Source organism: Microcaecilia unicolor, chromosome 1, assembly GCF_901765095.1.
Source record: "Microcaecilia unicolor chromosome 1, aMicUni1.1, whole genome shotgun sequence".
In the NCBI taxonomy this organism is placed as follows: domain Eukaryota; kingdom Metazoa; phylum Chordata; class Amphibia; order Gymnophiona; family Siphonopidae; genus Microcaecilia; species Microcaecilia unicolor.
Window position 1 is genome coordinate 656,493,309 of NC_044031.1, and position 13,556 is coordinate 656,506,864.

A 13,556-nucleotide genomic window follows, 5' to 3' on the forward strand; every position below is an offset into this window, starting at 1 on the left:
TAAAGTAAAACAAACAAACCAACAAACAAAAAAAAACCCTAGTCTATTTAGCTAATTCAAATCACTTAAGTAGTCATTGTGGTGAAATCTGGCAACCTGGAATGAATGTTCTACATCTCATATGCCACAGTTTACAACTAAGGGCCCTGTTTACAAAGGCTCACTAGCGTTTCTAGCACACACTAAAAATTAGCATGTAGACACCCATAGGAATATTATGGGCATCTACACAGTTAGCGTGGGCTAATTTTTAGCATGTGCTAAAAACGCTAGTGTGCCTTTATAAACAGGGCCCTAAAAGTTTCAAAAGGTGCAAGAGATCCGACTGTTTATAGAACTAGCATGCAGGCACAGGAAAGGGGGTTGATTTGCAGCAGAAGCTTTAGTCATAAGGTTTCTAGCTGGCTCCAATTTTACAGACAGCCTGATCCAGTCCTGCTTTTACTCCCCTATATGCACCTGGTCACAGCCCTGCTTTACTGAGGAAAAGAGAGAACTACAAGCTCACAAATACAAATACATAGTAACTGTATCTACTCCCTGTCTGGAAGAAAATGAACCCAACTTAAATCTGAAGCAATTTAGGGCTTTCTGCCAAACACAGTCTGATACCCAGCTTCAGAGAGATCAAACAGACCAGTGCGTTCTCTTTTGTTACATTACTCACACACATAGGTACACACACAAACAAGTTTGAGCACGCATCTGAGTGCAGGCTGAAGTCTAGTCTGAGCTGGGCAGGCTAGGAAGGATTCCCGCTTCCAGATCTGAGACAATGCCGACTCTTGGTGTGGTCTGTCACCTTCTAGCCATCACTGCAGAGTGCAAGCTACAGGAAAGAAATGGTATACAAGTGTCAAGAGAAAGAGGTATCAATGCAGCTTTCAGAGGAGCAGACAGTGTCATAACACTCAAAACGCATCAGACATACAGGGAAAGGGAAGGGGAAACACTGAACTCTCAACGGCATCAAAAAGGAAGGAACACATCTTTGCTGAAGACTTTGGAGGGAAAATACATCACAGAGCACAGTGTTCTCAAACATTTGGTGGGAAGAAATACGTTTCCACCATGGATGAACCCCACTCAGAATAAACAACCCTCCATTACACTCAGAACCTGGGCACATGACCATCACAATGTCCCATGAAACTTGCAGACCTCTGTCAAATAAGAATCCCAAAGCAGGGTGTCCTGCATAGCTGACATAGCTTCTTCACCAAACCATGGAACCTAGTCCCACAGACTTCTTCTTAATATGTACAGTAGTTGGGAAGTAAGGCCAGTATTGGGCAGACTTCTATAGTTTGTGCCTCAAAAACAGCAAAGACAAATCAGGATCAAGACGTGTATATATTATAAAGAAACATGATGGCAGATAAAGGCCATATGACCCATCCAGTCTGCCCATCCTCTGTAACCCCTAATTCTTCCTGTTCCTAAGCGATCCCACATGCTTATCCCATGCCTTTTTAAATTCTGGAACAGTCCTCGACTCCACCACCTCCACCGGAAGGCCATTCCACGCCTCCACCACCCTTTCTGTGAAATAATACTTCCTCAGGTTGCTCCTATCATATGCTATGAGTGCAGGTGTTTTGTATGGGGGTGGGATTGACAGCTTAAGCTTAAAATTTAGGAAATAAAATGTTGGTAGATAGCAACATTGTTGGTGCAATCATGGAACCGACAATAAATAGACTATGCTGTGGACAAAATACAAAACCACTCTTCTAAGATTGCATCATATAACCTGACTTCTGTGACTGGCATTGTGGTGAATTGCTGACTGCCCTGTTTGTGATGCCAGTGGTTAATCGTGACGGGGAGTAATCTGCACAGAGTGGCGTATGCGGCACTGGCTGCCTTGTTGGACCATGCAGGTCTCTATCTGTTGTCATGTACTATTTTCACTATGTAAAAACAAAAGTCACTATTTTATTCTTTTTCAGGAGGCCATCCCATGAGTCTGGAAAGCCAGGCAGAAAGATCCGCCAAGGCAACCACAACACTTGAACCCAGATCATGGGAACAAATAAGAAGGAAATCTATAGAAATGTTTATGCTTACTTAGACTTACCATACTGCCCAGCCTAACTGGCAGATCCAAGCAGTTTACAAACTAAAACCAATAACACAAATTATAAGAAAGGAACTACAAAATCATGATACAAAAGCAGCTGCAAACACACCAAGAGCAGCCAATATAGACAGAACCAGGAAGGAAAGAGGAGAAAAGTGGAGAGGAAGAGGGAGGAAACTGGGGAGGGAACATAAACTGACAGGTGATAAGCAATCAGGGCGACTAACCTAGCTAATACTGAAGGCTTATTGAAAAAGCCAAGTTTTAATAGCAGTTTTAAAAGATTTAAATGGCAATTCAGCACAAATAGCCAAAGGTAGTGAATTCCAGAGCAAGGGGGAAGCAAAGAAAAAAAGCACGATGTCTGGTAGATTCTAACTGTGCATTATGTGGACTAAGAAGCACTAGATGGTAGTCATTAATGGAACGGACTAAACGGATTGGAGAGTAGGGGATAGTGAAAGTCACTAAACAGGATGGCTAACCTAACCAAATGTCTTAAAGGTGAGTGTAAGAAGTTTAAAGAGGCTGCATTTTTCCAGGGCAGGTTTTAGACATGGTAGGGCCCAGGGCAGAAATTAAGGAGGGGGCGCCGATGATCCCCTCTCCTCCCCCCTGATCTCCCCACCTGCATTGTTACTAAGCGGTATGGGCATCTTTTACCCTTCTCCCTACCACGGTCCAACTCTCTCCCTTTCCCTTACCTCACCTTGCAGTCATCTTTAAAAAAATTATTTCCCTTCTCAGAGGGGCCCTGGCAGAGCAGCCATCCTCACAAGCTGCCTCCAGCTGCCCTGAAGCTTTCCCGCTCTCTGCCAGGATCCGCCAGGCGGAAACAGGAAATTGCATTGGGGTGGGGGTGGAGATCGCAGAGAGAGGAAATGCTTCGGGGCAACCAGAGGCAGCTTGTGAGGATTGTTGCTGTGCTGGTGGCCCTCTGAGAAGGAAAATACATTTTTAAAGAACATTGGAAAGGTGAGGGAAAGGGAGGAGACAGACTGACTGTGGTGAGAAGGGGGAGAGATGCATGGACTTTGGGGCCCCCTGGAGCTGTAGGGCCCAGGGCAGTCTTACCCCCCCCCCCCCCCAACCCAAGCCCTGCATTTTTCCACTGGGAGCCAATGGCATTTACAGAAGCAATGAGAGATATGGTCTGATTTTTGAATATTACAAGAGGAGATGAACAGCAGTATTCTGAAGCGGATATAATTTCCTCAGTTGTGACCGAAGGCAACCCAGGTAAATAATATTACAATAATTGAGTCTAGTGTTTAATAAAGACAAAATGAGCACATGAAAAAAGAGTCGGAATCAAAATACCTTCTAAATGAGCAAAGTTGCCTCAAAACAACAAAATCTATTTTGCATGTGAGAAATATGTAAATATATTGCTTTTTCATTTAACATAATTGCAAAAATAACTTATGCCCTGATAGAAAGGAACTCTTTAGGGATGGGCTATACTTCTGTAGGCCCTTCCTAATAGAAACCACCATATTATAGCTTTCTAAAATCATTAACAAAAGAAACTCTGTTAGTTTAAAGTAATGTGTGCAAAGTGATAAAAGTGCTGAGAGAGAGAGAGAGGAAAGTAGGGGTAAGAAGCCCAAAGAGCTGAAACAATAACGTAACTAAGCATGAGACCATGAAGCTGTAAGACTATGGTCAAAGGGGAAGATGGAATATGCCATGTGCTGAACTATGCAAAGCTCTCACATAAAGGTTTAAAGATACAAAAATGCAGACCAAGCAGAACTAACAATGGATAGGGGCTCAGCTGCTAGGGTGATGGAAAATGTTTAGAGGACTGTCATATGATAATTAACAATGATGTATTAGGGGTTGGTAAATGTGATCAATATCCAATGAGAAACTTATGGACAGATACTTAATGTAACCAAAAACAAAGGGTATATAACCTGTAAACATTTCATAGGGGTGTGCCTCTTGCTTCTAGAGACAACCCATCTTTGCAAAAGTGTATTTTGAAATAATAAATTAATTAAGATCTGTTTCACCAAATCTGTTTTTATAAGTTTTTTTTTATAAGTTCTCAGGTTATCTGGGGGCTGTTTATAACATTGCATACACTGGACACCTGTTGGGTGAAGGAAACTACTACTACTAATCATTTCTATAGCACTACTATACTACTCAACACCCTCACTTATCACCCCTACCACTGCAATTTCCCCATCCCTAGCTGTCTGTTCGTCTGTCCAATTTAGATTGTAAGCTCTGTTGAGCAGGGACTGTCTTTTTCATGTTGATTTGTACAGCGCTGCGCAAGTCTAGTAGCGCTATAGAAATGTTTAATAGTAGTAGTAGTAGTAGTAGCACTACTAGACGTAAGTAGCGCTGTACACATGATATGCGGGTACTTTCTCTGTCCCTAGAGGGCTGACAATCTCAGTTTTTGTACCTTGGGCAATGGTTAAGTAACTTGCCCAAGATCACAAGGAGTTGTAGTGGGAATCGAACCCAGGTTGCCAGGATCAAGGTCTGCTGCACTAACCATTAGGCTACTCCAATAAGCCTTCATTATTAGCTAGGTTGGTGCCCCCTCCTCGGCAAAATCATAGAGTTGGCTACACCCCTGGGCCTCCGCTGTTGTGCCTCAGTTTAGGTCTGTCACTTTAGAGGAAAGATCAGCTCAGCACTACTGAAGAATCTTTCCAAAGAATATTCAGCATGAGGCCAGACAGTACAGGTATGCTGAGAGGCTCTGCTGAGCCTGGTCTTGCCCCCTTACCCCCCCCCCACCGCAGGGTTTCCATGGTGACAGGAAGTCCATGCGAAGAGCAGGGAAGGATGCAGCAGAACCTCTCAACACAACAGGGCTGACTGGCCCCATGCTGAATATTTTTTTTTTTTGGGGGGGGGGGGGGTGTTCTGTGGCAATGCCAAGCCAATCTTTCTTCTATAGGACTGAGGGAAATGGAAAGGAGGTGGGAGCCAATTATCTCCTTCCCTGGGCTGTCTATGGACACCAACATGTGAAATCTGGCTCTGGAAGCAGGCAGACAATACAAATATATGCCTGGAGATTCTGGGGAGAAGATTTTTTGTGGGTGTTTTGTTTAAGTGATAGCAGTTAGGATTAAAGCCGATGGAGGGTACCAAGGCATGGGAACCTATGCAACACAATTTGGTAACACTTTGGTCAAGCGGACAGCACTAATTTAAAAGCACCACAGTCAAAAATACGCAAAAGCAGCTTAAAGGAAAATCCTCCCATCCAGCACAATGGCTACTCTGAAAGAGTTACAGTGGGATTTCAGTTAACGCATTACCTAACTCTGCTCTGGAAGCCCAAGGATTAAGAACAATCATAATAGCTTGTCCTGTGAAGACACAGCATGGGAACCACATGCTTGATCTGACAGTCTGTCTCTTTAATTTCAATCATTTTATCTTTATGATGTAAAATTAGATCCTCCATCTGCTCCCCTAGAAGGAGAATGAGAGAGGGGACAAAAGCCTGACAAAGACTCTGTGTACAGAAGACAGATGGTCAAAGGGAAGGAAAGACAAAGACATTTTTGAAATGCTCAGCCAAAGAGAGATAGAGAAAGAGAAACACACTATTTCCTGCAGATCAACCCCAGTTCATAAATACTTAGACTCAGACTTGTATACACTCTCTTGAGGTTTCAAATTATACTTTTACTGCTTCTTTCAGAAGCCATGGATTGCAGGGTTTAGACTGAGTGCATATGCAGTGTGTGTATGTGTCTGTTTGTCCCTCTTACAAAGCAAGGGACAGAGGGCTCTCTACAACCAGAAAAGGGCAGGAGTCAGAAAGACCCCTTCCAACCTCCAAAACAATGTTTGCTATGAACAGGGGGGGGGGGGGAGTGAGGGGAAGAAGTCCCTTCCCCCCATACCCTGCAGCAGCACTTCAGACCTTTATCATGCAACTGGGGGGGGGGGGGGGGAAGAAGAGGAGAAAACAGGGCTGTGGGACTAAAGACCACCCTGAGCTACAGAAATTGCCATTTGCAGAAGCACTGCACTCTCTGCCTATAAAAGCAGGACAGGACAGAGGGGATCCACACTCAGTGTGTAAACAGGACCAGCGAGACAGAAAGGATCCATACTGCACTCCTAGCCTACATACAGGGCAGTATCGAGAGAAAAGAACCACACGGCACTCCCAGCTTGTGGCAAGCCAAGACAGAGGATCCATACTGCATTCCCAGTCTACATACAGGGCAGAAGAGAGAGGAATCATAATATAAGGAGGGCAGGAAAGAGACAGTGTACAGGAAGCAAGATGGAGGATACAGTCATTTGCACCATCCTCTGCTCTCTCTCTCATTCCTCCTGTTGTCATTACCACTTCCCAGTGCTGGTTGCTGCTGCTTTTCTTTTACATGAAGGAAGAGGTACTGTAATACTTACACCTCCCAATAGACTCCGCTAGTGCTTCATGTTCCATTGATTCTTCTTTCCACTGGAGATCCTTCATCTAGATTTCAGAATGACACTAGAGTGATCCTCTGAAACAATGTGATGATCATCAAGCAGTTTCCTTCCTTTCTTAGTCTGTCTCCATGTAGATGTATCTAGTCTCCTTTCATATACCCTTCCCTTCCTCAGTCACATATGCAGTTCAGTTTCCTGGGTATCTCTAACAGACCTAGCAATGCACTAACGAAGTGGTTCCCAAACCTGGTCCTGGAGGCACCCCAGACAGTCAGGTTTTCAGGATATCCACAATGAATATGCATGAGAGAGATTTGCTTGCAGTGGATGTAGTGCATGCAAATCTCTCTCACGAATATTCATTTTTGGATATCCTGAAAACCTGACTGGCTGGGGTGCCTCCAGGACCAGGTTTGGAAACCACTGCACTAATGCCCTAAAAATTCTTTGCAGGCCTACTTTTGGAAGATGTTTTATTTATTTTCTTTCTTTCGTAAAAGAATTTGTAGCCCAAACTATCTGTAATTCTAAGTGGGTAACAACACAACATGCATAATTAAAAATTCAGATAAAAACAACTGATCAAGTCAGACATTAGACACAAATACAAATAAAAGGCTGTTCAATTACTCTTGCTTCTGTATCAAATTTGTTTAAACATCAAGAGGTTGATATTCAAAGCGATTTGACCAGCCAGTTAAATCGCCTGTGCAGGGCTATCTGCTGATATTCAGTGGCACTTAACCAGTTAATGTTGCTGAATATCACCACAGACTTCTGGCTATTTTATGGGTGGTCCGGGGGTGGAGTCAGCACTTATGTGGTTAGGTGCCAATATTCAGCACTTAACCACCTAAGTGGCCAAATCGCACCACATCAAAGACGATCCCATCTTTATGTGGTGTCGCTTACATATATAAGTACATAAGTGTTGCAATACTGGGAAAGACCGAAGGTCCATCAAGCCCAGTATCCTGTTTCCAACAGTGGCCAATCCAGGTCACAAGTACATGGCAAGATCTCAAAACAGTACATTTTATGCTGCTTATCCCAGAAATAAGCAGTGGATTTTCCCCAAGTCCATTTTAATAATGGCTTATGGACTTTTCGTTTAGGAAGCTATCCAAATCTTTTTTACACCCCGCTAAGCTAACTGCTTTTACCACATTCTCTGGCAACGAATTCCAGACTTTAATTACATGTTGAGTGAAGAAATATTTTCTCTGATTTGTTTTAAATTTACTACTTTGTAGCTTCATTACATGCTCCCTAGTCCTAGTATTTTTGGAAAGAGTAAACAAGCGATTCACGTCTACCCGTTCCACTCCACTCAGTATTTTATATACCTCTATCATATCTCCCCTTAGCCGTCTTTTCTCCAAGCTGAAGAGTCCAAGCCGTTTGTTAAGTGCTGAATATCACACAGCCACATAAATCCGCATATTCAATGCCGGTGCCTGAACATGGCCCAGCACTGAATATCCAGGAATAATGCTGGCAGCAGCTAACACCCCCCCCCCCCCCCCCCCCAAAAAAAAAAAAAAAACACGTTCTCTGCCACCAGCTAAATATCTACCCCCAAGTTACCATAACATAATTACCATCGATTAAAAAATGTCTAAAGAGGCAGAAGTGACATATGCTGAATTTTAGGTAAAATAAATGAAAATCTGCCCTAGCTCAGTGGTTCCCAAACCTGGTCCTGGAGGTTCCCCAGCCAGTCAGGTTTTCAGGATATCACAATGAATATTCAAGACAGAAATCTGCATGCACTGCCTCCACTGCATGCAAATCTCTCTCATGAATATTCATTATGGATATCCTGAAAACCTGACTGGATGGGATGCTTCCAGGACCAGGTTTGGGAACCACTGCCCTAGCTTAAAAAAAAATCCTCATTACTTAACTATTGTGGCTTATTTGCAATTCCATCCCTGTCTCCTACCCATTTACTAAGGGATTCTTATCAGTCCTTCATCAGAGGACAGGTAAAGATCACAACCTTTCTATGCCAGAGATGATAGCAGGCTTGACCAGCTTAAGACACAGCCATGGTCTCTGGCCCCAGAGCTACTCCCCACCATCGCCATGCTGTAGCATTGCTCTGTTCCCCCCCCCCCCCCCCCCCCCCCCCTCAAACAACCTGTTGTTCCAACCTCCTCTCACCACTGCACTGTGCCCTAGAAATCTCCTCATACCTTGATTTTCTCCTTCAGGTATTCGGCCCTTCCCATCAGGGTCTGAATCTGAATATGCAGGGAACAAAGAAATACATTCATCACGGTGACACATGGATAGATGGCAGCTCATGCCTATAACCTGCACACATACAGATTTCCCTGATCATCCCATTCAACAGTGATGTAAGGGCTAGCAGTTTAAAGGCAGAAATCTGAAAGATTTTTAAAGGTAAAAAGCAACGAGGGAGTTCAGAAAATGGGCTCTGCAGCTATGCAACAGGCTAGAGTTTGCTTGGAAACCCTGTTGATGGATGAAGAAGTTCTAGGGAGCCTCAGGTGATCACTGTGGTACCTGGACTAAGCAGAGCTATGCTGGACCATGAGCCCATGAGTCATACATCTTTTCTTTTTTTTTTTTTTTTAACTTTTTATTTATGAAATTTCAAAAATATATACAAGATAACATCTTGAAAAGAAAATGAGAATGAGTACACAATGTTATAGGAGACATCCTTACAAATCAAAGAAAAGAAAAAGGAGAACTTCATTTCCCATCTGAAAGTCCACCACTACAATAGGGAAAGAGGAGTATACCATAAGCCAAAAGGTACGTAAGTTATACATTGAGACAGCATGGTGACCTGGTTCAGAATCCCACCCCCCCCCCCCCCCTTTTATCAGGAAGCCACAAGATCCTCTTTAAAGACAGAATCCTTCCATTCTGTGCATAAGGCAGGACTCCCTCTGAAATTGAATGCCAACATTTTCAGATGCCCCTCTCTCCGTTCTTCATCAAGCTTTGATCTCTCAGGTTTTAACAACCTCATTATAACACAACTATAAGCTTCATACCCAAAACAGTGTCCAACTACCATAGCTCATCTCACCCAACTCCACATGCAATTCCCCTTACCAGCATTATATGACCTGCATCACCCACCTCCATGTGCAAGTCACCCCCATCAGCACCACATGACCTGCATCACCCACCTCCATGTGCAAGTCACCCCCATCAGCACCACATGACCTGCATCACCCACCTCCATGTGCAAGTCACCCCCATCAGCACCACATGACCTGCATCACCCACCTCCATGTGCAAGTCACCCCCATCAGCACCACATGACCTGCATCACCCACCTCTGCATGTAGCAGCTCACGTCTCCTCCCTGCTGGCTCCGCTGTAAACACAAGCAAACAATTAATGTTCTAATGATCTTTTTGACACATCCACATATCTAAGAAGCATGTCTACCTGCAGCAGCGGGGCTGTGGATCATGTATAAATGTTTCTAAGATGAAAATATCTGCCCCAGCCATGCCATTTTTCTTTCTCTCCTCCTCTATTTGGAATTTGCTTCCGATTGATCTTCCGAGCAATTCTTTAAAATCCTTTAAAGTTAACTTGAAAACCTCTCTCTTTCAACAAGCTTTTGAAGACAATGGGTGATGAGATTTCTGTCATTATACCATCCAGACCCTGCCATCCTCTTAAGTATGAATGAGTAACATTTCTATCACTACTTTGGCGCTCTTTTTCCCCTTTTATTACAAGTATTAGTAGTAAATGTAAACAGCTCTGCCTTGGCAGTTACAGCGGTATAACAAGTCTCAGTAAAACAAACAACAATTTATAAATATACTAGCCATTGAGGCCGTAAAAATGGGCTGGTATTGGGGTTTTCGGAGGTCGACGCTGGCTCCCCCACCACCACCACCCGCGAGGTCGCCACTACCGTTCCCCCCCACCCCCGGAGTTGCCGCCGCCACCACCCCTCCACCCGGCCCGGGCCCTCTCTTCGCTACTGAACTTACATCCATTCGCCGGAATGCAGCACGCACATCAGCTGAGCTGCCGTCGGCTTTCCTTCTCTGCCTGTGTCCCGCCCTCGTGTAACGTAACGTCAGCGAGGGCGGGACACAGGCAGGGAAGGAAGGCCAACGGCAGCTCAGCTGATGTGCGTGCTGCGTTCTGGCGAATGGATGTAAGTTCAGTAGCGAAGAGAGGGCCCGGGCCTGGTGGAGGGGTGGCGGCGGCGACTCCGGGTGGGGGGAGCAGTAGCGACCTCGGCGGCTTTGCGCAGTTTCCCTCTCTGTCCCGCCCCCGTCATCACGTATTGACGCGGGGGCGGGACAGAGAGGGAAGTCTCTACTGCGCACTTGCGAGTGAGTACGGTCACTCGCCGTTTATATGTTTGATGTGAGAAAATGGGGCTGTTTGCAATGTATGCGCATATCTAACGGGCATGTGTGACATATGCATGTATTCAAGAGGCATGTCCACCCACAGCAGTGGGGCTGAATGATATATAGACATATTAGAGGCATTTCCACCCATGCCTATTGAACTATGTATGATGCACATATGTATCTAAGAGCTGGGTACCCTTGTAATAGAGGGGCACCAAGTCATGTATTCCTGTATTTCAGAGGGGTGTGTGTATATGTGGCAGGAAAACACACGTAAGAGGAATATCCATGTGGTGGCAGTACAGGTACACTCTCTGTGTATGTATGTCTGTACCATAATTTTTCAGATGAACTCTTTAGCACATGTTACAAACCTGCTAACAAAACTAGCAGCTCTCCCAAACTCTGCTGGTAAAGTTCCAACGTATCGCTGTCACTGTCCCCTGACTCCTCCTAGGAAACACAGACACAGACATTACTGCCAGGCAGACAGATGTACATTGGAAAGCACCCAGCACCTGGAGAATGTATTAGGTGCCCAGGCTACATATAGATGCTGCCCACTGTGTGCCACCCCTCCATGGCATCTCAGCAATGAAAGTGACAGGGAAAAATGTGGTCTTACCTGCTAATTTTCTTTCCTCGAGTCCTACCAGACCAGTCCAGATGAATGGGTCATGCCTGTCCACCATCAAAGCACGCGTACTGGTACCTATTCTACTAGAAGCATCAGATGGCCAAACCAGAGTCCTGGGAGCACACTTACTAGTACCTGCCCAACCAGGGGAATCAATCCTCAGGCTGCTGCCTGGGAGCCAGGAATCTTGCTCAATTAGGGAAATCAGTCTAAAAATTGCCACCTAGAAACCCAATTAGGATCCTCTTTTAGCAGGGGAGGATGGCCCGGGGACTAGTGCCCTGGGGCCTAGCAATCCTGCTGCATCAGCTCACATATCTGCGTCTGCAGAATACTGAGAAATACTGAAGATGCACGAGCCCTCTATAGGAGGACTGAAGTCCATCTGCATCTGCCAGAAGGGGACATAACCTACTTGTCTGGACTGGTCTGGAATGGATGATAAGGAAGAGGTCTTTTATGTGTATATAAAAGAAAAGGGAAGGGATTTTGATTTTAGCTCATACCTTTTTCATTGTAGCTCAAGATGAATTACATTCAGATATCGTATGCATTTTTTCTGTCCCTGGAAGGTTTACAATCCAACTTTGTATCTGACGCAAAGAAGGGTTAAATGACCTGTCCAAAATCACAAGGAGTCGCAATGGGTTGTGAACCAGGCTTTCCTGATTGTCAGCCTGATGCTCTAACCAGTAAGGCATGTACAATATTTAGTGTTTTAAACTGTTTTACATTTATATATAAACTCTTCTGGTAAATCTGTATATTTGTTTTCTTCCTTCATTTCAGGTTTCTCTTCATTGCTTTTCTCTCCTCTCTCAACTTTTCATGCAGTACAGCTTGTTCTTTCTTCTCCCCAATGCCCGGGCTCAGCACTTCACAGCAGCACTCTTAAACATGGAGGCGCTCCTCCCTGAGCACGTGCGAATACACTAGCAGCCTCTGTTTTGTGCAGTACACACATTACACACAGCACAACGTCCTCCTCTTCTCCTTCATTATAGTTTCCCTCCTGTGCTTCTCTAGCTTTTCTTTTGACCATAAGAGTCCTCTCCTATGCCCACATGCCTGCTCTGTGGAGGATGGTGTGCAGCACAACATTTTTGAAAATGCAGGTGTACCTTGTGTTTCAAAAATTGGGAAAACCTGACCTAATATTCCTCCCACACCTTACCCCATTTCCCTCTTCTTTTCCCTTCCTAATCTTCTCTCCTCCCCATATCCCCTCCCTTTTCCTCCCCCAATGAGCTCTATCTGCCCCTCCCCCTTCTCTCTCTCCCCCTTTTCCTTCCTTTCTCTCTTCTAATCCTCTCCCATCCCTCCTTGAGTCAATTTTCTCCCCTAGCATGTTGGAAGAGGGGAGCTGTGTCTTATGCTCTGTCTGCCTCCTCCTGTCACCTGGGCCAGACCCACTCTTTGACCACGAAGAACATTGCTGTGCCTTCCTGGTTTCCAAGGATTCCATAGAGACTGAAGAATTCCTTGGCAGAGACTGAATTTCACAGCATTACAGGAGAATGTTTTTCTTAGGACCCAGGGCGAGCAGTGGCACAGGGGGTATGGGGCGTTTTGCATCAGTGCCTTACCTTTGTAACTGCAGCGGAGGCCAATTGTAATGCTGCCAACAGTCGAGGACTCTCTCTGCACATCTCTGCAATGACATAAAGATTTCTCAGCTTCCCTGCACATGTTAGGCTGCTGAAGCCAGTTCCATAAATTAGCAGCAGCCTGACGTCCTTCCAAGCAGGTTCCTTACTTATCTTTCTTTCTCCAGGATTATTGATATGGCTACTGAAAACACACACAACTGAGTCAGGGTTGAATAAGGATAGGCAATCCTTTCACAAAGGAGCTGAAGTATAACCATTCTTATAAGGTGGTCATGGCTTGGAAGGGCAATGTGCACTGTTACAAGATGCCCCAGGCCTGGGAGCCATCCATCAAGAATCCCAGTCTTTTAACAATGTACTATGTGAGGGCCAGCCCTAAAGTTGAAAGGCCATGCTGTACACTGCCATGAGAGAGACTCAGACTCTAA

The 13,556-nt window shown here is 44.9% G+C and overlaps 1 protein-coding gene across 3 annotated transcripts in view; it reads right to left on the reverse strand.

The window, feature by feature from the left end:
• Window positions 1-226: 226 nt before the first annotated feature.
• The window catches only part of ULK3 (unc-51 like kinase 3), a 54,475-nt gene continuing 41,145 nt past the window's right edge, over window positions 227-13,556 (reverse strand). For all 3 annotated transcript variants that reach the window (XM_030186532.1, XM_030186539.1, XM_030186546.1), the window contains 6 exons: window positions 13,105-13,169; window positions 11,256-11,334; window positions 9,832-9,872; window positions 8,710-8,757; window positions 6,488-6,554; window positions 227-829 (listed from right to left, as the gene is read on the reverse strand). In XM_030186532.1, the coding sequence (XP_030042392.1) occupies window positions 813-829; window positions 6,488-6,554; window positions 8,710-8,757; window positions 9,832-9,872; window positions 11,256-11,334; window positions 13,105-13,169 (317 nt within the window). In that variant the 3' untranslated portion in view covers window positions 227-812. The remainder of the gene's footprint in view (window positions 830-6,487; window positions 6,555-8,709; window positions 8,758-9,831; window positions 9,873-11,255; window positions 11,335-13,104; window positions 13,170-13,556) is intronic.